The sequence below is a fragment of the Suncus etruscus genome, chromosome 5 (genome assembly GCF_024139225.1).
Source record: "Suncus etruscus isolate mSunEtr1 chromosome 5, mSunEtr1.pri.cur, whole genome shotgun sequence".
In the NCBI taxonomy this organism is placed as follows: domain Eukaryota; kingdom Metazoa; phylum Chordata; class Mammalia; order Eulipotyphla; family Soricidae; genus Suncus; species Suncus etruscus.
Window position 1 is genome coordinate 140,123,015 of NC_064852.1, and position 24,570 is coordinate 140,147,584.

Genomic DNA, 24,570 nt, shown 5'->3' on the forward strand with positions numbered 1-24,570 from the left:
TATCATAAAATTTGATAGTATCTTTCTTTACACCATAACGTTCTCACATACATTGTTTTATAACTTTGTCTTTATCTTACTAAGAGTATTTTAACTTATTCCAGATGCTACTTATTAAAAACATTGTCTAAAATATTATTTTATTATATATTATTTTCTTTTGAACATATGACTTTATAAAGTAATTTTTTTTGGTTTTGTTTTTTTTTGGGGGGGCCACACCCTGTGACGCTCAGAGGTTACTCCTGGCTATGCGCTCAGAAGTTGCTCTGGCTTGGGGGGACCATATGGGATGCTGGGGATTGAACCGCGGTCTGTCCTAGGCTAGCACTGGCAAGGCAGATGCCTTACCGCTCTGTGCCACCACTCTGGCCCCCTTTGTAAATTTATATAAGTTGCTTGAGTGATCTTTCTTTATAAAATAAGATCATATAATGCTTCACTTGTATTCATGAGAATTATTTCACAGATTAATCTGATCAATGTCTGGGGCAGCTTTAAAATTTTAAGCAAGTATTTTAATGAAATAGTTTAATGAAATAAAATGCTTTGATGAAATGAAGGGCTGGTAACAGCATAATATTGTGGATGTGAATTATATATTAAAGTGCATGTTTTCTAATGGTCAATCAGTGCAGATCTCTAATGTACTGTATAACTATGTATTGTGGGGGAAAAGCCTAAAAGTGTAGCATTTTAAAATCATATTAGAATACTGCTTTAACCTTAGAAAGGGCATTATGAAACTAGACTTTGGACAGGAAAAATTTAAAATATATTAAATAGAAAAGATAACATGCTTTTTAAATATTTCCTCTTTCCCTGTCTTTGTAAGTACACTATATCAATATCTATAGAGGAAACCTATTGATTGGCACTATTAGATCCATATTCATTATGTTTATCATTCTATCAATGTTGTTAATGGGAATCTATCAAAGTCATAGACAGTTAAGAGTTTGTCTTATTAATATATAAAATTGAAAGGACGTGTTTGGAATTAGTGTTCTTTAAATTTTCTATGTATAAAATTACTATTTACTTATACTTAGCAAGCTGACAGTGCAAATTCATGGCAATTAGGGGTCCCTTATCTAAGAAAAACATTTATTCCAGAAAAACTTTTTAAAATTGTTTGTTGTTGTCTTTCATAATTCAGGTTATCTGGAATGAATATACCACCACCAATTATCAGCAACAAAAACTGGCTCAGACTGCATTTTGTTACAGACAGCAATCACCGATTCCGTGGATTTAGTGCTCCATATCAAGGTATATTTAATGAATATCTCTGCCTCTTTGAATATGTGAAATAATTTGTTTACAGAACTTCATTTTGTGATAAAAGAAAAAGATTGAGCATTGACAAATGGCAATTTGATTACTCAAATATGGCCATTCTCTTGCTGAGGGAAGAATGGAATGAAACTCTAAAAGTTCGTTGAATTTAATAGCAGAGTGCTCAGAATAAAGATTATGACCTAAAAAGTGGTAATATGTAGCATATATAATATTTACTTTAATAAATTGTTGCAGTCCTTGGACATACTATCTAAGGCTGCACGAAAAAAAACACTGCAGAAAAACCTGACATTGTAAATAGGTTCTTTATTGTTAGGAATCCATTTTTATACTCAGTGTCTTGCTGGTGCTAGTTTAATTAACCTTTTTAAAATTATTATCAAGCATTTTTATGAACAGGCATAATTTTGAATAAGTGGGTATAATATTTGATGCATTAACTTGAAAAAATCTGGTTAGAAAATGATTAGAGATGAAGCATTAATGAAAATGCAGCTCTATAATGTTCAGTAATATTCTGCTAGCTGCATATACTTTATCCTCAGAATATTTCTGTAAATAATTCATTTTATTCTCGGTAGTATTTCACCTATTCTCTTCAGGGTATAGTGAGCACTCACATGGTTTTATTTCTTATTTTTGTTAACACATCCCTATTTAGTAGTCTCCAATAGTAAGCACTTCGGAATTTTAGACGGTGGTTTTAGCAGTTTAACCTTAATACCTAAAATGCATTAGACCACATATTATTTTTGTAATGTAAAAATAAATTATGGATTTATATTTTAAAGACCAATCATTAAAATGCAGTTATCCTATAAAAAAGAGTTGAAAATAATATCCAGAAATTTTGTGATTCCTATTTACCTTTTATAAGACAACATTTGGTATCACTAAATATATAGGATCAATGAACAGTATATAATTTAGATACTCACTGTAGAATATATCAATTTTATTTTTAATTAAATTAGAATTAAACATAAATGAAAATGTGCTCTTATATATTAATATTTGACAGAATATGCTAATTATATTAAAACACTTTTGAAAATTTTAAGTAACTTTATACATTACTATTGGAGAATTAGTATCTTGACTCAATAATTTCAGTCAAGATGTCACTCTTAAATTTGCAATAATATATTTTGGTATCTAAGTCTAATATCTAAGATTTTTGTGAACATTTCACTCTGAGAAAATTTTTATTAAAATGTATAATTGTCACATAGCCTTTTTATCAATAATTTGTCCTTTCCACAAATAAATTTACCAGAAATTTGCCTTTTCCACAAATAAATTTAGGCTAAATAATAGGGTAGACATTCAGAAGATGATCCGTTTTAACTCATATGTTTTTCTTATCATTAGATGGATTTTTCTCTAGCCTTATTTTCTTTTAAAAGTATAACATGAAGGGGGAAATATATTCTGTATTTTCATTACAAAATTATTGTTTTATGGAGTTTGACTTTATGAAGTTGTTAGTATATTATAGAGTTCTTTTTGGTTAAAAGACAATTTGTACCAAGTTGTCTATAGTTTTGCATCTAATTAGTTTTGGTAATTTATTTTTATCTCTTATAGACTTTTTTAGTATGTTCTAAACTCAGTTTGATTTTCCATTATTGTCTATATGGTTTCAGCACTGAAAAATAGCATTCAAATATGTTTGCTATATTAAAATAATGAGGAAATGTTTTATTTGTTTTGAATTATTTCAACATAAATAATTTCTACTTAAAAGGAGAAAAACTTCTGAAGTTTATATTTCTATAAAATTTAAGTAAAAAAGTGGCCATGAAAAATTAAATCTGATTTAATATTGAGGTCAAATTTTGAGGTCGAATTGAGATCAAAACTGAGGTAAAAATTTTTATTATATAAAAATGTATATTTTATTATAACCCTAAAAATCTTCCTAATATTTTATTTGTCTCATTGAAAAATTTCCAAATAATATTTTATAAGCATCATACACTTAGTTAAATAGTTATTAATCTATAGTAAAGTACTTTAGATAAAAATTTTTTAATAAATTAACTTAAAAAGCTTTAAAACTGATAAAATTAGTATGCTAAAATGAATGATCAATTTAGTTAGTAATCAATCTTTCTGGATCATTCTAAAATATCTAAAATAGTGTATATATAATGTTAAAACAATTGAAAATATAACCTACACAATTACTCCACAAGAATCAGAGTCAAGTTTAAATTTCAAATAAAATATATACTTAGTACTTATTATTGTTGATTCATATTTTATTTTTAGGTTGAATACATTTTAATAGAATTTCAGGTTTTCAGAGTGGATATGTTTTCATAGCATTTCAATATAAGCTTCTCTCTTTACAAACTATGAAAATTAACTCTAACTCCTAGAGTTCTGAATGCAATTAGGAAGATCGCATTGACAGACAAACCCACTTTGAAGAAAATAACATTCTTTATTGAAAATAATTATATTTTTAAGTAGAGGTTGAAGATAAGCTAATAAAAATATTTTAGTTCCACATCAATATACTATGTAGCTTGATTCAAATAAAATGCTTTTTATATGAAAATGTCAAATATTTTCAGGCCACATATTGAATATGTTCATTAATATTCAAAATAAAGACAGCTTCTTCCTTCCCAGTCAGTGACTGAGGATTTAATTTATACTGGGGAATCTCCTGTTTTTCAACTTTATTCCTATTGTTTGCTTTAAAAATATTTTCTGTTTCATTTTAAACTTATCTCAAAGTTAATAACTTCGTGATAATTGCACTAGTTTTTACTTGTATTTCAAATTTTACTAAAATTCTGCATTTATTTAAAACCCATTATAAAGTTTTCTTAATCTGCAATTTAAATGATATATACCATACAAATGATATATGAAAAGTATATCAGATAATAGTGTAAAATTTTTAATTTTATGAATTAAATTGGTACATTTGTTTATGTTAGATTATGCAGTAAAAGAAATTTTTCCCCTAGACAATGTCTTTAAAATATAATTTTAAAGTAATAATCAGTCTAAACTAACATTTTAAGCATTATTTTCATCCATAAGGTTATTATTTAGATAGTAAATATTGTCATATTTTAATTTGATACACTGAATATTAAATTTTTTTCTTAAATATACTATGTGTATATATGACTATAGATATAAACCTTGCTTTTGTAACAGAATAGTAGGTTAGTATAATCAATACTAAGTACATGACTAGCCCTATGTTATAGCTGTCTCTTGAATGATGATGAATTTTATGACATTCATCCCAGTTATTCAATAATTGACTTAAGTGATTACTCTCTAAAAGGCTAATTTGGGGGGTAAGGGGTGAAACACAGCAGTTTCAGGGTTTACTCATGGTTCTCTACTTAGAGATCATTCTTGTTTAAGCTCAAACTACCATATATAGTGTCCAATATTGAACCTGCCCCTTGCTTCATGCAAACAAGTGTATTACCCTCTGTACTACTTTTGTTTATACTTACTTCTAATTTAACAAAATACATTAAGATCACATTTTAAACATATAAAATTATATAAAATTTATTTTTTATTTTTAATATAAAATCTTTATTTAAGCACCATGAATACAAGCATGATATTAGTTGGGTTTCAGTCATAAACAGAGCACCCTCCTTCCCAGTGCAACATTCCCACCACCAATGCCCACCCCCTTCCCAATCCCTACCTCTATTCAAGACAGGCATTCTGTTTTTTGGTTTTTGGGCCACACCCAATTATGCTCAGGGGTTACTCCTGGGTATGTGCTCTTTACTTGGTGTAAAATATGGGACTTCGGGGGACAGAACAGCCCACAGTTCATCCTAGGTCAGTTGCAAGGCAAACGGCCTACTGCTGGGCCACTGCTCCAGTCCTAAGTCATGCATTTATATTAGCTGTTCAATTTCTCTCTTTTTTATTAATTTTTTATTTTTAATTATGAGAACAAAGATGCAAAGAAAAAGGACAAGGTAATGTGACAGTGGAAGGACAATAACCCATAAACAGAATTCTCAATAGTCCCATTGCTGATATCTTAACTTTGAACTCTCAGCCAAAGAACATTAAGAAAAATAAAACAGAACCCATGTACAATTACTTTGTCCCTCAAGTCCCCAGATTGTAGTACATTATATTTCTTAGCAGCACACAAAGCAATCTAAAGACTTATGTAACTCCTTAAACATTGAAAGCAAAGTACTTTTTTACATTTCCATGCACATGCATATTAGTTTAAGTTAACCTCAAAAGTTTAAGGTGGTTGTTTTTCTTAAGGATTAGCATCAAAGGAGCACAGTAAAAACGGTGTTAGACTGGCAATTATTGTTTGCATAGGCCCACCAAATTATGAGGGACATGGAAAGGAAAGGCCTTGGCCTAAATACAAGGAGACCCTACCCCTGAAGTTTCCTTGGCATAAGACCATCTCAATATCTCAGTGTGCAAAATATTTAGTAAATAGAAATCTCAATAATCTTTAATGGAATGGACAATATGCAGAATGTATTCATTACATCATTACAACATAAGGAAGATTAACTACATCAGGTAGAAGTTGCTATGACTTGTGATCAAGCACAGAAATTGAACTCAGGAATCACATGTGTAAATAGAAAATTAGGTTTTAAATTAGAATGTGCACATTTCTTGAGAGATAAATAAGTTTCCATTGAAAACAATTTTATATATGCATTGGTTCTGTGCTCATCCATTTGTGTTCTGGGCTTACTCCTGGATGCACTCAGATATCACTTATGGCTGAAATATTCAGGGTAAAATTCAGGGCTGAAGTTAAACATGCTTTTGTTACTTGCAAGGTAAGTGCCCTACCTGATGTAGTATCTCAAGTTATCAGGAACATATTTTGGAAGGTATGTGGTGGGGTTTTTTTGGTGCTCAAGGTATAGTCCTTATGCTGCGTTACTAATCTTCATTTATTTATTTATTTATTTTTTATTTTTTTATTTTTTTGGTTTTTGGGCCACACCCGGTAACACTCAGGGTTTACTCCTGGCTATGCGCTCAGAAGTTGCTCCTGGCTTGGGGGACCATATGGGACTCCGGAGGATGGAACCACTGTCTGTCCAAGGCTAGCGCAGGCAAGGCAGGCACCTTACCTCTAGCGCCACCGCCCGGCCCCTTTTTTGTTTTGCTTTGTTTTGGTTTGATTTTGGTTTTTTTTTGAGTCACACCTGGCAGTGCTCAGGGGTTACTCCTGGCTCCATGCTCAGAAATCGCTCCTGGCATGCACCGGGACCATATGGGATGCCGGGATTTGAACCAATGACCTTCTGCATGAAAGGCAAACACCTTATCTCCATGCTATCTCTCCGCTCCCGCGTTACTAATCTTAATAGACTCCAGGGACCAAATAGCATGAAGAAGACCCAACATGAACAAACACCTTATGCACTCCATTATAATTCCTGACCCCTGAACACAGTTTTAGAAAAAAGATTTCTACAAATAACAATGATCAGTTTTCCATTAAATGTTTCTAAATAATTAATACAATTCAAGTTTAAGGAACTGAACACATCATTAAAGACCAATGCTTACTTATTTCTCCTGAATTTTATGGAAGTGAGGTTTCCTAAGTGTATGCTCAGATACATGTTAATATTAAGAGAGATAATTATATTTCATTATTCAAATTATGAAACCTCTAATAGGCACCAGTACATGTTTATTTATGATTTTAACACTGGTAATGGGAGAAATGTGTTAAGGAAAGATAAGAAATTTTGGTTTGAACAATTGAGGTATAATTTATTGTCATGAAAATGCGAAACATGAAGAAACAGTGTACTAGTAAAAATGCAGTAATACAACTTGGTCAACAAAACTTGAGAAAGTCAGTGGCCATCTGTTACTATAATAGTTATTCAATATTTAGTGATGACTTGCTTTTGAATATATAAACTAATTTAACCAGTTATCTCAAAGAAATCATTTTCACTATGAAATCACAAGTATTTGTTTAAAGCTTTTTAATTATAATAATGCATCATTGTAAAAAGCTACTTTAACATTTTCAAAGACAGCTTTTTAAAAAATGTAGTTAGTATAGCACTTTTGAATACAGTAAATAATACTTTAGTTTTATTGTTATTTTGTATTCTTGAATCCCCTTTATGCACAACAAATAAATTACTTTATTCTAGAAATTTTTCTTAATATTTTTTGTCAAAATGATATCTTTTACTCAATGTTTTGTAACTTACCATGTCAAATGAAATTCATTACATTAATACATTAATCAATGTAAAACTTATTCAACGTGCAGAGGTAATAATAAGAAAACAATTTTAATTAACAGTATCTATCTTGGGGTCAGAGAGATGGCGCTAGAGGTAAGGCATCTGCCTTGCAAGCGCTAGTCTAGGACACATGGCAATTGGATCCCCCAACTTCCCATATTGTAGCCACCAAGCCAGGAGTGATTTCTGAGAATATAGCCAGGAGTAAGCCCTGAGCATCAAACAGGTGTGGCCAAAATAAAAAACAAAGACCAAAAAAAAAAAAAAAAGGAGTATCTATCTTAAATAATTATTGGAAATTACATGATAGTAGTTTATACTATGATAGAAATATATATATTTCAAAGTCATGCAATATAAATTTATTTAGACATTCATTTGCATTATGCAATTAAATATCAAATAGCATAATATTTAATATTATATTTAATATTTAATTAAGAATTTTATCACTCATTCCAATTGGATGATAAATAGTGATTTTTACTGTAAACTAGATAATTATAATTTTTTGACATTTCCCTGACAGAAATCCCAATTTAAAAAAAGAAAACCTACTAAACTATGTATTTTATATAAGAAACACATTTCTAGTTATTTGCTATTGTTTTCTTGACTCAAGATATAATAAAATATAGTAAATTTATTGATATTTTATTATTTTTAAACAAATTTAAGTTACATGTCAACATACCATTTGTTTTGTTTTCTTTTTCTTTTTTTAATCCTCCCATGTCAACATACCATTTGTAATTTTTAAATACTCTTGGTATTGTTTAGGTTTTTTATAATCCTTATTCTTTGGTCATAAATTAGTGACATATATTAAATTTGGGAGTTGGGCAAAGTCATTGAACCCTATAGATGAGTATTTGGTGCTTCCTACAAATAGGAAACAATCTTTGATGGCACTCTGGAGACCATATATGTGTCAGGGATCCAACCAGATTCAAATATGTCCAAGGCAAGCAGCCTGCCCCTATGTAATCAATTAAGTATTAAGTATTCAGTTTTCTTTCTTAACTCTTAGACTATCTAGACTATCTTGTATATTGATCAAATTTATTCATCAGAAAAAGGCAATTGGTAATATTAAATACTTATTACAAAAATTACTTAAATCATGTGACCATAAAATTTTGAATAAATTACAGCAATGTAAAGGAAAAGAAAGTTTAAAATTAATAGTTACATAATTAAGCATATTAAAGATTAATTCTAAAATTTTTACACTTGACAACTGGAGTCTCTCTCCATATATTGCTACTAGAGTAATTCTGATTTACTGTCTAAATAAAAATACAACTGTGAAATTTTGATAAATTAAAAGACAAAGCTGTTTTATTAAATATGATTTTGAATATTTAATCTTTTTTTTTTTTTTTTTGGTTTTTGGGCCACACCCTGTGATGCTCAGGGGTTACTCCTGGCTATGCGCTCAGAAGTTGCTCCTGGCTTCTTGGGGGACCATATGGGACGCCGGGGGATCGAATCGCGGTCCGTACTAGGCTAGCGCAGGCAAGGCAGGCACCTTACCTCCAGCGCCACCGCCCGGCCCCATTTAATCTTTTTCTAATGCTAGTAATTCACAAAAATTACCTTTGAAATGTCCATGTACTCATTTTTATAGAAGTCGCTAGTATCCCTAATCTTTTTATTAAGTTGAACCTGTGACTGATCCTGTAACTTCCTTTGCATGGTATTGTCTAAATACTATATAAGTGGTAAATATTAGCTATTATTAAGTATTCTTAATTATTAATTGTGACTCATACTCTCACCAACAAAATTATTGTATTAAATAATATAAAACTTCACCAGTTATAATTGTAATTATATTCAGTATATATGTTAAAATCTTAATGTTTTATTTTATTTTTGGTTTAGGCCACAACCAGCAATGCTCAGGGTTATACCTAACTCTGCACTTGAAAATTACTCCTGACAAGCTAGGGGGACCATATAGAATATTAAGGATAAAATCCAGGTCAGCCATGTGCAAGATAAATGCCCTACCAGTTGTGCTATAAATTCTGCCTTTAAAATCTCAATCCTTTAAAAGTACAAATGGTTGATGGTTTATTTTGTTATATTTTACATTAAAATATGATTATTTTATGTCCATTCATTTAATTTAATAATTAAATGAATTAATATTTATAATATATTAAAATATAAAATATTAAGGAATGTCTCACCATTTAGTATGAATTTATACTAAATAATATGTTCATCCAGAAAGGATAGTAGAATAATTTCACTATTACTAAAATAACAGTACTTATATTTATCAACAATTATGATTTCTTTAGTTTTGTGGTTTACATTGATCTGAATTAAAACTTTAGAAAAGCATGTGGTAGTGCTATATCAATCTATGTGCTTAATGTTTCCAACACAACTCCATAATAAACATTGCATAGCTAACAATAATAAGAAAAAATATATATATAGACACACTTTGTTTTGGTGGGATTCTAAGGCCCTATGAGATGGTTTTGATCCAACATGGTAGACTGTGCATGAGGAATCCACTGTAGTGTATCTCCAGTCCCAAAGGAGATATTTTCTTGTGTTTCTCTAAGTTAAGGTTTAAATTAATTACCAAGAAATAAAGGGTCTTTTTCTCAATAAAAATAGCTAGATTTTTAAATGCTTAAAAGGTTCATGTGTCTAAGAACACAGCACTATTGGGGAAGTTATGTTAGTGCTCATCAGTTATAAACAGAAAAGTTGCTGTTCCTAATCACAATTCATAGTGCATGAAAAACATAATAGTGGGTAAGGCACCCAGCTAAACCTGCTTCATCCCTGGTACCATAGTGTCTCCTTTGCCCTACCAGGAAAGAGATTTACTCAAGTGCACTTGAATGTAGATATAAGTACAGTTGGGATAGCCCCCAAAAACAATAAGAAAAAACTTACAATTAATAAGGAGGTTTGGTACCAGAGAGATAGCATGGAGGTAAGGGTGTTTGCCTTACATGCAGAAGGAAGGTGGTTCAAATCCCGGCATCCCATATGGTCCCCTGAGCCTGTCAGGAGTGATATTTGAGCCTAGTTGAGCCAGAAGTAACTCCTAAGAGCTTCTGAGTATGACCCAAAATACCTAAATAAATAAATAAATAAATAAGGAGGATGTTATTTGTTATTAATTTCTAATTACTGCTTACCATATTTGTTTATTTTTACAAGGTCTCTTATTTCAGAATTTTTGATTCAATATAATTTCTTTCAGCATATAAAATGTATAAGTAACAGAAATAAAGATACAGAATGTTATTTTAACTTTATCCTTAACATACATACACACAAAAATATATATGTATATATTATATAATTTTGGTTTGGGGCTTGTCCTGGGATTGCTCATGATTTATTCCTACATCTTATACTACATCCTGGTTTGGCTCAGGAAACTTTGTAGGGTGCTAGGTAAAGAGCCCAGGTCAGTACCTTACCTGTTAACTCCCCCTCCGACACTTCACATTACAATATTTTAAAACAATCATTTATATTGAAAACAATTTTTGTCTTCTTTTTGCTTTTTCCTTTTTGGAGGAGGGGATTGGAATTTGGTCAAACCCATCAGTGCTCAAGATGTCGTCCTGGTTCTATATTTTGGAATTATTTTTGGCAGGATTTAAGAGATCATTTGTGTTTTAGAGATCATATCAAGATCCTCTACCTGCAAGTTAAATTCTTAGAGGTTGTTGTTGTTTTTTTTTAATCTATATAGCACCTCCATTTTCTTTATTGTCAGTGCCTTCAAATGCATGCTCATTGTGGCAGGCGTTGAAAGATCTCGTTTACCTTTTACAGCAATATTGAGAAGTTTGAAGTTAAAGAAAAAACTTAATGAATGCTTTTAATCTGATTATATTTGAAAAGATTTATGGACATGATGTGATGTATCAGTATATTTAGAAGACTACAATCTTTGCTTAAAAAAGTTTTGTGATTATTTAAAGAGTAACATGAAGTCTTGTGTTTTAACAATAACCTTTGTTATCTTAGAGTTTGCAGTTAGATATATTAAATTCTAACTGTTATTTTAGTTAAAAAATAATCTTCTGATGCTACATCTGCTTAGAAAGAAAATTTAGGTGCTCTATCTACATGAAGCTAGTTGATCATTTTTCTAGGCCAGCTATGTTGCTATAATAAAATAGCACAGATTGGGTTGCTTCAACATCTAAACTTTCTTCTTACAATACTGGGAATTAGAAGTTCAAGATGGAGATGTCATTGGATTTGCTACCATTTGAATCTTGTCTCCTGACTTGCAGATGGTACAGTCAAGCTATGTCCTGATATGGCTACGCTTTTTTTAACCCCTAGTCCATGTGTTGTTTCTATCTTTTCTGTTTATATTCCTTCTGCTTATATAAGTATCCATTATATTGGCATTCATGCCAACAAAAACAAAAACAATATATTTGCCTTGAATGTTTTTCCAGTGATCTTATCTTCAAAAATATATGACATATTGGGAAAATAGGAGTTGGGATTTGTCTTATTAATTTGAGAGTTAATCACATAATACAAAAAAACCATTAATTATATAATGAAAATTATTTCCAGGAATTAATCAGAATTCTACCTTTTATTGAACAACAGCATTTGGTTTTGCTATTGTCCCACCCATTTCCTGTTAACCCAATACCTGTATGGAAAAGAAGGTGAGATTGGCCAGAATGATCTCTTTTTCTTGCATTTTTATCCTTACAGATTCCTTTACTTTGAATTATTTGGAGGCTTAATAAAATTAAAATATTAGAATAGAGTAGAGGTAAAGAGAGTGGCTCCATTCTAAATCCTAAACTTGCTCCATTCTCTCTGGGACTCTTCCTCAGATTATTATATGTAGCCTGGCAGATTTTCATTGCCCCATCCAAACTTTTTTATTTCTGGAATTTCTTATCCAAGGGCAATATATTAGTTTTTATAACCCATGATACTCCATAGTGAAATGGGTAATTAACAATCATAAGCTTGATTTGAGGATACAAAAGCATGTTTGTCTCATTATTATCTAAATATAGCAGCTTACTCTTCTCTCTTATTCTCTGTATTTACTCAATAGCTATTAGTTTTTGCTTGTTTCTATGAATTCAACTATAGCTTTCTCAGATATAAACAGAACATCAATAATTTGTGTGTTGTTTACATAAACTACATTTCAGAACAGAGTCATTCCATTAACATTTTTTCTCTTTCCATATTGTTTTAGAAAGTACCAGCTCCCTCACACCTACCTCACTATAATTTGGGAAGCTTTGCTTTCTTGTCTACATGAATTTTCTCAAAGAAAGTAATTATCTGTGAACTCCTCTGCTCTGTCCCAATTTTATGGTTTATTTAGGAATTGCATATTTAAGTCTTCAAAATAAACCCACTAAAATTTGTACACCATTAATAAATCAGTCAATAAAAATAATATCTAGTTTATTTACATAGTTTTCTAAAGTTAATCATTAAATCAATAAAGTAAATTTGGTCTTCTACACATAATTTAATTTTTCCATTAAATTTTTCTATTGAATTCACAACATTTTAATTGTACTAAGAAAAGAAATCATTTAATTCTAGTTCTCTGAATTAAAACACTCTCCCTATGACTACTGACTTCAGATCAAGAAAATGAGGTCAAGGTTCTTTTTTTGAGGCAATGTTATTTGCAAATAAAGGACTCACTATTTTAAGGTGTCTATTTTCTCTCTTGTTTTCTCTTTGGATCTTGAATGATTTTTAGTACACCTTTGTATATAGATGACCCTGTCATGCTCTTATCTTCCCTATGAGAATCCCTTTTTTATAATTCATAATGCATTTTCATGCTACATTTCTTTGGCTCTTTTGCTACATCACTTACAACTTTTTATAATGCATTATTATTTAATTAAATGGTAAGTAGGGCTGTGCTCCAAAATTATTCTGAATCTGAATAGGATTGTTCCATAACATACAAAATAATTATATTTCTGAGAATTGTGCTAAGTATACATTTTATTTATTTTCCCTATTTTTAAGTTGTAATACCATTATTTATCAAGCTTGTCATGAGACAGTTGTTTCAGGCATAAAATTTCCCAATGTCAGTACCACAATGCTTGCAGCATTGTCCTCAGGTTCAAACCCACCACCCTACCTACCCACCATCGGCACAAACATTTACTCTGTATTGTTTGTTATAACATAAAGCAAGTAGCATTATAGTGTAAGTTCCAGTCTAGACTAAATAAAAAATATTGACAAGGACTACTGGGGATCATTAGATGAAAATAATGTCATCAAATAAGAAAGAAAAACAAGTTTAAGACATTGTAGGAGATGAATGAAATAGTTTTATATTTGCTGGTAAATGTCTTCACAGAACTTATAGAAATATAAAATCCGGGCCAGGAAGGTGGCGCTGGATATAAGGTGTCTGCCTTGTAAGCGCTACCAAGGAACGGACCGAGGTTCGATCCCCCGGCGTCCCATATGGTTCCCCCAAGCCAGGGGCGATTTCTGAGCACATAGCCAGGAGTAAGCCCTGAGCGTCAAACGGGTGTGGCCCCCCAAAAAAAACCAAAAAAAAAAAAAAAAGAAATATAAAACCATGATTATAGCTTTATAATTTGTATAGGGTTTATATATATGGTTTTAAAGTTTATGCAGCTTTACTTTAAATGATTTATAAAAAGCATACTGAATATCTATGGTAAAATCCTGTTTTTCCATATATCAACTGATAAACTTTCTTCCTTTTTTTCACTAAAACTCATATCTACATTATTCAGATTTTCTGTATATTTTTATTAAGCTATTAATACAAATTTTGTTCTCCATTCCAAATTTCTGACATAATTTTTATTTTAATATATTATTGATTTGATTTATTCTATTTAGTCTAATAATTGTTTATATTTCTTTTTTTAATTGTTTATATTTCTATTAAACACAATTATAATTGTGCATGCCATAGGTTATGTAATCGATGAAATCATGTCAATATAAGCATAAAAGGGGCTGGGGCATAGTACAGCAGTTAGGGCTTTTGTCTTGCATGCGAATGACCTGGGTTTGATCATCAGCCTCCATATGGTCCCCTAAGCCTGGTAGGAGTGATATCGGAACACTGAACCTGGAATAACTCCTGCATGCTAATATGAATGATCCCCCATAAAGTACAGAAAACTAGTAGAAAGGTGTTTTCTAAATGAACTAAGTTAATTTTTTGTGTGTGGCGGGGGGGGGGGAGGATGGGGGAGTTGGGCCACTTGGCACTCAGGGGTTACTCCTGGCTCTGCACTCAGAAATCACTGGCATGTTCGGGCCTTATGGAATGCTGGGGATTGAATCTGGGTCTATCATGGGTTGGCCATATGTAAGGCAAAAACCCTACTGCTGCAATACCTCTGCAGCCCTTTAGGTTTATCTTTTTTTTGGGGGGGGGGCACACCCGGCGGTGCTCAGGGTTTACTCCTGGCTGTCTGCTCAGAAATAGCTCCTGGCAGGCACGGGGGACCATATGGGACACCGGGATTCAAACCAACCACCTTGGTCCTGGATCGACTGGGTGCAAGGCAAACGCTGCTGTGCTATCTCTCTGGGCCCAAGTTTATCTATTTTTAAATACATTTTGAAATAACTGTTTTGAAAATAAGTAGTAAAGTAAAAGGGGATAATCACATAAGTAACATATATTGACTTCCATTGTAAAATATAAATTTTAATAAGTTAAATTATATCATTGTATAAAGATAATTTCTGCAACCATTAAGATAAATTTTAATTTATATTATTTGAACATATTTACAACTATTGGGATCAGCTGTAGTACATATCCTTCTAAATGACACTATATGTTCTTTCCCAGGAAAATATCTAAAAGTTTCCAGGAAAAGTATGTGAATAGAAAAAAATATATATATTGTATTAAATGCAATAAAGTGCAAGGAGGATGACTGTAACAAAAAATGTGTGATAGTACATTGGTCAGAGTGATAATACTATGAAAGGGGCAATAGGTTTGCACAAGGAGTAAGCTTTGAGCACAACTGGATATTGTCCCAAATAAACACAAAACAACCTCAAAGAAAATGAGTGCCCATCTACCCAGCTAGTGAGTTAGCACAGAGAGTAAGGTGCCTCCATGTACACAGACAACCATAGTTCTATCCCTGGCAACTCACATAGCCGCCCAGAAGTCTAACGTGAGCATTACATTTTTTGTCCAAACAACACAACAAAAATATGGTCTAGTTAAAATTATCGATTTAATTTGTTTATTTATTTGAAGTAACCATGTAAACCATGTCTCTGGTTTACATAATTGTGTTTTCTAACCAGTAAAAGTGTACTGGTTTTTTTTTTACCACACAACTGCTCCCTTTATTATTTTACCATCTGCATTTTTCGTCTTTAGTGATTTGATTTTATGTTTTCAATAGATTATGTTCATTTTGGAATGTTTGTTTTTGATTAATTGGTTATTTTCTATATCTCATTGGTCACTCAGTGTTTTATTTTTACCACAAGCCCTAGTCATCCAGGTTTTTACCATTATTGTTCATGTTACTAATTTATTATCTTTATTATCTTTAGTATATTTGTGAGTTTTATTTCAGTTCTCAATTTGCCTATATGTGATTGTTTTTAAAAGTGTGTATAAATAAATGTCTGTCTGTTGTGTTAATTTATTAAAAGCCAGTTCTTTGTTTTATTGAGTTTTATTAACATGCTATTCAGTTTTATTTATGTTTATCTGACTTTAATTAATATCTTATTGTATTTTCTCTACCATATTTTCCAGCATATAAGACAACTTCTGAAATGAAAAGAAGTCAATGGAAAATCAGGGATCTGTCTTCTTCTCTTTTTTTTTTTTTGAAATATATTTTTTAAGTAACATGATCATAGTTAGGTTACAGTCATAACAAGAACACCCCTCTTCACCAGTGTAACATTACCCCCTCCCCCCTTCCCATCCCCTGCCTGTATTCGAGACAGGCATTTTACTACAGTTATTTGTTTTTAAGTTCAGTAAGTTGTATTTTTTATTCCTTAAAGGATGAGTAAAAAAATATAGTAAAGGTGTGATAGTGGCAATCGCTGTTGTTTGCATAGGTCCAGAAAATGGGGAAGATGGAAAAAAATCCTTGACCTGATTACAAAAAGGCCTCACCCCAGAAGTTTATTGGCATAAGACCAACTCTGGGTTCCAGGCATACCAGTCCATCCAAACCGAGTCATTCTCCGTGGTCCCGGTGAAAATTTTTCACACTTTAGCTATTGTTGGTATCAGATTCTTATATTTAAAGACTGGATTCTGTGCATTTCTCTCATTGATGTCAGGCTGATGTGGAGCATCCTCTAGTTTCAGCATACCAATAAATGTGGAGCAATCTGCCCTGCATGCAGACTGTTGCTGAGTCGTCTAGGTGTTGGGATCACTCTTTGGAGTAAGTCAATGCCAAGTAGAGGCTTGGATCCTAGTAATGTTATAGACAATTGTGGTTGTTTCCATAGATGGTATACATTGTTCAGGTGTGTGTGGGCGATGCCCATTCTTCTGAGGTCTACGCCAAATCATTATGCCAATGTTCAGGGTAAAAGGCCTAATTACATTACCAAAATTGTGTTCCCATCTCTATTATATAAGAAATTGTTTGTATATGTATTATTTTCCCATTTTAATGTGCCTATGCAGAAGAGTATATCCCAAAAAAGTTTTGATTTGCCGCTAAATGAAAATTGTCTGGATATTACCACATAACGAATTTTCCAAATCAATCATGCACCAATCACTGCAAGGCTGCTCGGACCGCCTCTCTAACTCAGCCAATCCAAGCAGACTTTTTATGCATGCAAATTAGACAATGTTCTGTACCCCAATCTACACTGTAAAAAGCCTGCTCAGATTGGCCAGAGTCAGAGAGGAAGTCTATTACAGTATAACCTTCGAATCTTTGCTTGTTGTGATTGGCTCACTGTGGTACATACAGTTGCAGCACAGGAACGTTGTAAACTTTGCCAAGAAATACAATAACTGTTCTGCGGCAAGACAATACAGAGTAACAGAAAAGATGGTCTGGTCATATATGCCAGAAAATACGGTAGTTATTTTTTGTAAAATTCTAGATATTTATTTGCCATTTTTTATTTCTATAGTAGCCCTGTTTTGCTCTAAATTTTCTTCTTAGATTTTTTTATTGAACATCATTTTTGATACATTTGGTCTTAATTTTCATTATCAAATATATTAATTTTTTTAATTTTCTCCTTGTGAATAAAAATAGCTTGATGTTTAATGTGCATGTTTTCCATGCTTTTATTTTTTTTAAGTTTTAAGGATTTTTTTTATTTTGGTTTTTTAGTTTGTTTAGTTTGGTTTTTTCAGCCACACCCGGTGAAGTTCAGGGGTTACTTCTGACTATGTGCTCAGAAATCACTCCTGGCTTGGAGGACCATATGGGACACTGGGGGATCGAACCACAGTCTGTCCTACCTAGCGAGCTCAAGGCAGATGCCTTATAGCCTGTGCCATGGCACTGCCCCCAAGTTATATGTTTTATATCTTTATGATACCTTGAGCATGCTTTAATTTAGTATATATTATTATATTTTTATTATTTTTAACGATTACTGTCTTAACTGCAATCCACTTTTTTATCGCAATTTTTAACGTAAATCAGTCTTCTAGGCTCTAATTTATATTGTCCTTGGGTATTAGTCTCATACTGTGATTTTTTTTTATATCCCACAAAGGAGTGCTATCTTGATCAAACTTACTGAATTTATTTTGTATCACACTAATGATCTTCCCTTGAGAATATTCATTGACTTTAAAGTAGTATACTTTCTGGTATCATAGTTTAGAATTTTTGATAAATGTTATCACCTTTAGGCAAGTGAGAATACAGCAAAGAAGGCATTTGCCTTGCATGTAGCATATCCATGTTTAATCCCAGTGACACATATGCTTCCTATGAGGATCACCAAGAGTAATCCTCTAGCAGTGACAGTCGTTATATCTCAGCATTCCCGAGGTGGTCACAGCACCAGAAAATATAATGTTCATCTAATTTATCACACTGTCTCTTTAGGATGATTAATATTTGCATTATATACTCAGAAGTGATATATAGTATGCATGTAAATAAATTGTTTCTATTATTATATCAATATGAGAAAGTTGACAATCTTTTATAATTGAATGTCCACATCTTTTTAATTTGGGTTCTAGGTTGTTTTTTGTTTGTTTGTTTGTTTTTTGCCTTATGATACACTACTTTCTTGAGTTTTCAGTTTTTAGTATGAATTAATTTATATCGAGATCACCAACTTAAGTTATTGCTTTCAATGTTTCTCTTGATAGAACCATGGCATTTTATCACTTTTATACTTTGACCTCTGTTAGCTGAGAATTGTATTTGTATTTTCTCATTCAAGCAGAGAAATGTAAGGGCAAGAACACACTAACTACTGTACTGCATATGTCTTGGGACTGCAAAAGCAAGGTGTTTACGGCACTATTGATTTCTCTTCTATTGGGGTTTACAGATCAGAGATTCAGTAGTTTATCCACTGGCAATGCATTGGTAAAACTGTTCTAAGGGATAGGGTAGGAAAGTATTGTCTAGAATGTATAATCTATGCCCTGCCATCCTATTTCTACTTTCTCCTTTTCAGAGTTTCTTTTTTTTAAATTATCTTTACTTAAGCACCATGATTACAAACATGTTTGTAATTGGTTTTTAGTTATAAAAAGTTTTTAGTTATAAAAAGAACACCTTCCTTCACCAGTACAAGATTCCCACAATGACCAATGCCCTCCATCTCCCTCCTCCCCATCCCTCACTTTCCAGAGCTTTTAATTGGGCTAGTAGCTCTGCCAATTCTGCTCAGATCATATCTGTATCTCTCCCTCCTATCAACTTCTGCTGAAACTTGAATCTCTCTTCTACCTATCTTAGTATTGTTTCTGATACACAGAGATGCCTTTGCCTTTACTCCCAGCTGTAAAATAGTCTTATTATACATAATTAATTTCTATTTAAATTTAAGTTATTTGCCATGAGTGAAACAAGGAGCCTCCACTATATCTCTTCTTGACATTATTACATTAAATTATATATTTTATTAGACTGTCAATCAGACTCAATAAATAAACTGAGTTTTTAACATTTTATATTTTTGTCTTCCCATTTTCTCCTCATTCCAGCAAGGGGAAAGGCAGTTTCACGATTATACCTGAACAAAATATTATAACCAGATTCATCATAAGCAGATCAAGGTTCTTCATGAAAGTTTTTATCTTCTTTTTTATTCCAAAGAAATGAGCATTTATTTTTTCTATTTCATATAATAGTTTTGAAAACCATAATTATACACAAATGAACAGTGTAATTTTTATTAGAAAAGTATGCTTTTATTAGAGAAATATGCTTTAATGACCTAAAATATTCCCTATAGGGTTAAAATATAACACGAGTAGTGTGAGTGATTTACAGTAATGTGAAGGATTTTGTCTTCATATATAATGGAAAATATGTATCATATGTAACTATAGTTTCAGGTGTGACACCAAGGTTATTAATTCATTTGATTAGATATTTGTGCATGGTGTTAGAGATTTGACCTTGATTTTTTGCATGTGGCTAATCAATTGTCCCAATACCACTGTTGCAGAGGCTTTTCTTGTTTCATTTTGCATTTCTACCCCTTTATCAAAGAATACTTGACTAATATTACATTAATAAAATAACTTTTATTGTCGAAATAGTGGTGCAGCTATAGGGTGTTTGCCTTGCATGCGGTTGACCTAGGAAGGACCACAGTTGAATCTCCCAGTGTCCCACATGGTCCCCCACAAGCAAGGAGTGATTTCTAAGCACATAGCCAGGAGTAACCCCTGAGCGTCACTGGGTGACAAAAACCAAAAACCAAAAATAAAATTGTGAATCGTCAAAAATTTCTCATTTGAATGGCTTTATAGGATCGAAAATATTACAAGGAGAAAATGTTCTGTGGAAGAATAACTTAACAACACACCCTTACTGTAGGCCTGTATATTTGGTTCTCGAATATATTAGTGTCATCAGAGAGTAAAGATGCATATTATGTTGTGATGTTGTGAATTGAGTTTCATTCAATCCACTTAGAAAACGGAGAAATCTGAGATTTGATAAGTTTGCTGTAAAGGCACAAAAATATAAGTTCAGAGTAAAATAAAACACGATTGAATCATTGGAGATTTAGTTTTTAAATTTTATGAAGAGAAACATGAATGAATAAGAGTGAAAGGAATATGTCAATTATCAGTAAAGGGAAGTGACTGAAGAAACTAAGAGAAATATGTAGTCAACATTCTCTGTATTTCTGCTTTATACTACATTAAAATATAGGGATGTCATATGTAGCATATCCAGTGTATCTTGTCAGGCTTTTGCTCTTCAGCATATTTTTTTCTTCTCAATTGGATGTATCTAACTCTCTGATGAATAGAGGTCACTATTTCTCAACTTCCAAATTTTAAGCTATTTATAGCCGTGATCTCTATTTAAATAAATGCTCTTCTCTACAGCATTTACATTTGCTATTTCCTGATTTTTCAGTACCTCACTGATTAGATCCCTGTAGTATCCTTGTTGGATACTAAGCAATATTAATTGCTCAGAACTATTATTTACATTTAGTATCTGAACAGATCTCCCTCCTTCCCTTCCTCCTTCCTTTCTTCCCTGCTTCCCTTTCTTCCTCCCTCCCTCCATCCCTGCATTCTTCTATCTCTTGCTCCTCCCTGCCTCCTTCCTTTCCTCCCTCCCTGCCTGCTGTAAGGCAAATGCCCTATCTGCTGTGATATTGCTCCTACCCCAATTTCACTTTTCTCTCACAGTCAAGTAGTATATGATCATGTTTGTGTATATGTATCACAGGAAAAATAATAAGGGAAAAAAAAGAAAGAAAAAATTTTTGGCATGATACAGGATATCTCCACCGTTGAAGCACAATGTCATGAGACTAACTACAGGCTCCGGACCTGTTCATTATCAAATCCCAAAGTCTTTATTTGTGGTGCCAGAAAATGTTCTGCTTGGTTGTAGTCGTCAAAGTCAATCCTTTGCAATGGAGATCTTGGTTTTTGCACATATTCTAGGACAAAGTCCAGGATAAAGTCATTCTTTATGACTCCAGAAGTTCTGCTCAGTCACGGTTGTTGTAGTCAGTCTTCTGTATTTAGTGATCTTGGTTTTTGCATAGATCAAAGGATAGAGTGTGTTCTGCTATCATCTCACCGTTAGGTCTTGAGGTTGGGCAACCTGCCTTTAGATCTAATAGTTGCTATTTCTTTGTCAATAGGGTATCCTATGAACCTACCATGGACAAGTTGGTACCAGAGAGGTATTAGGTAGTCCCCTGAGGGATGTTAACTTCCTGGTGCAGTTGCAGGGAATTGTGCCAGTTCTGAGGTTGAGATCTGGTTTTCAGGGTTGGACTGTGGAAGTTCGATCACATGAGGTCTAATTCGAGAGGCATGACATATGTTCAGGGTAGAAAGTGCCCCTATATTATAAAATTTGGGGGTTCTTATTCCTAATATATAAGAATTTGTTTTTATGCATTAGAAACATTTTAGTGTGCCTCTGCAAAAAACAAAAAACAAAAAAAAATGTCATATTATATTGTTGGCGCATTTGGTGGTAAAAATGACTAGCTCTACAATCCCTGTGCCCTGGTTTTGACCTGAACTAGAATTTTGTACTAAGCAGAACCAAAACAAGGAAAAATAAAAAGAAAAAAGAAAAATGGACAAATGAATAAATAGATTAAAAGAAAGAGAAAAAGAAAATAAATAAGAAAAAAATAGGTAGCTTAATAAATTGGGCCAGCACATCAGAGAGAAAAGATTTTCCAATTTCTAGAGAGTTCATCAATGACAGGGGTTAACTTTGCTATTTTTAGGATAAACATAATTTTTCTATCTAGATTGCTAAGCAATAAGGATAGCGAGCACTATAAGAAGAGTCCACCCTATTCTCCCCCATGTCTTGTGCATCAAGGTTCCTTTCCTAAAAGTAAACTGACAGATGTGTATATTATGCTATAATTATACCATAGTTTAAATTGAAGGAGAAAGAAGGAGAAGAGAAGTAAAATTACAAAATTAATTAATTAAAATAAAATAAATAAAAAGAGAAACAAGATTGAATAAAAATTAAAAAAGGAGGGGCTGGCGAGGTGGCACTAAAGGTAAGGTGTCTGCCTTGCAAGGGCTAGCCAAAGAAGGACCCTGGTTCGATCCCCTGGCGCCCCATATGGTCCCCCCAAGCCAGGGGCAATCTGAGTGCTTAGCCAGGAATGACCCCTGAGCATCAAACGGGTGTGGCCCTAAAAAAACAAAACAAAAACAAAACAAAAACAAAAAAATAAAAGAAAAAAAGAAAAAAAGAAAGGGATAACAGAAATTTGCAAAAACATAATGAGTGGGATCTGCAACATAAATTTCTGGTGTGCAGTAAACTAGTTCAGGGGTCTCCATGGTCATAAGCCACTAGGTCATAGTAGAAGACATAATCATGGAGTATTTTATTAAGCCATTGTCATAATGAGTACTGTGTATGGAGTCTAATATGTTAGAGGACTGAGTTATGAAGTTAGGGTGTCCAATTTAAAAATCCACAAACTTTGGAGTCAGAGGAGGCTTCAGGATAGAGGACGCCAGAGGGTGCTGTTCGGGGAAAGGCTGAAAGACATTTTCATTGAACTAAAATTACTTAAGAAAATGTGTGAGTACAGAAAGGGAGGAAGTATCTGTTCAAGATAAAACATAGTATTCTCCAAAGTGTTAAAAAACGAACACAGAGAGAAGCAAGCTATTTTGCTCACAGGAGACCATGCATTTAAAAAGCAAGCTTTTACTTTGATTTTCTGGAGTGATGCTGAAAGTTGATATTTGTGTTACTAAACTATTATTTTTCTTTGTCTCTTCTTTTCAATCCTGTTGTCTGCCATGACAGCTTTTCTTTCAGATCTGTAGGATACATCATTATTTAAATATTTTTCTAATAAATATTACATTATTACGGAAAATTTTATTATGACATTAAAAGTTTACATTTGTATAGACATAGTTGTAAGCCTTCTGTTTCATTTTTCTCACTTTTCTTTTGAGCATGATTTTGTAAGTTACCTTTTAACTAATAATGTAACAGCCTTTCTTTTAACAAGAATAAAGTCACCCATTTTTATAACACTTGCTTATTTTACCTAGATAAACATAACTTTGTCAGAAAAGGTTTTTTAGGTTCAATCTCAGTATTTTCATTTCATTATAAATGGTCAAAATAATATTTTTTCAATAGTAATGCAGCTCACTGAGCAGAACATTGTAGGGGTTATTGAAGTTGTATTATAAATGTGTACATGTGTTTGATTTGCTTCCTTAATGTGGTCTTTTTAAACTTTCTGATCTCATTGATTCTTTTACTTTTTGTTTTCTTTTAAAAGAGAACTCTTCTGGGGAGAGAATGGGTACAAAGTAGAAGGTGCTCAGGGTTTACTCCTTTCTCTATACTGAGTTCACCTGTGGTGGTACTTTTGGTTCATATAGGATGCAGGCAATTGAAATCAATTTAACCACAAGCAAAACAAGAGCCTTACACTCTGTACTATTATTACTAGGACCCAGCTCTAAGAGAATGACTACTAGTTACCAAAATAGTAAAGTGACTTATTTGTATGTTTTTATTTTTTCTCTGCCTAGAAAATTATACTTTTGAGAATAAGTGTGGTTCTTAACTCGCATACTTTCTATATTAAATTTGTCTTATTTTTATCAACGGTTCTTCTGTTTTATCACCTCTTACTCAGTATTATATTCAGTATTATAACACTACAGTTATATTTCTTGTTGCTTGAGTTGCCTAACATATGCAATAAATCATGTTTAATCCCTACTATCACATTGTCCCTTGATGACCACTCTGTGTAACTCATGTTTGAATATGTTAAA

The 24,570-nt window shown here is 32.4% G+C and overlaps 1 protein-coding gene across 1 annotated transcript in view; it reads left to right on the plus strand.

The window, feature by feature from the left end:
• CSMD3 (CUB and Sushi multiple domains 3) overlaps positions 1–24,570 on the plus strand; it is a 1,236,222-nt gene that overhangs the window by 391,221 nt on the left and 820,431 nt on the right. The window contains exon 6 of the mRNA XM_049773958.1: positions 1,160–1,272. Coding sequence (XP_049629915.1) covers positions 1,160–1,272 — 113 coding nt within the window. The remainder of the gene's footprint in view (positions 1–1,159; positions 1,273–24,570) is intronic.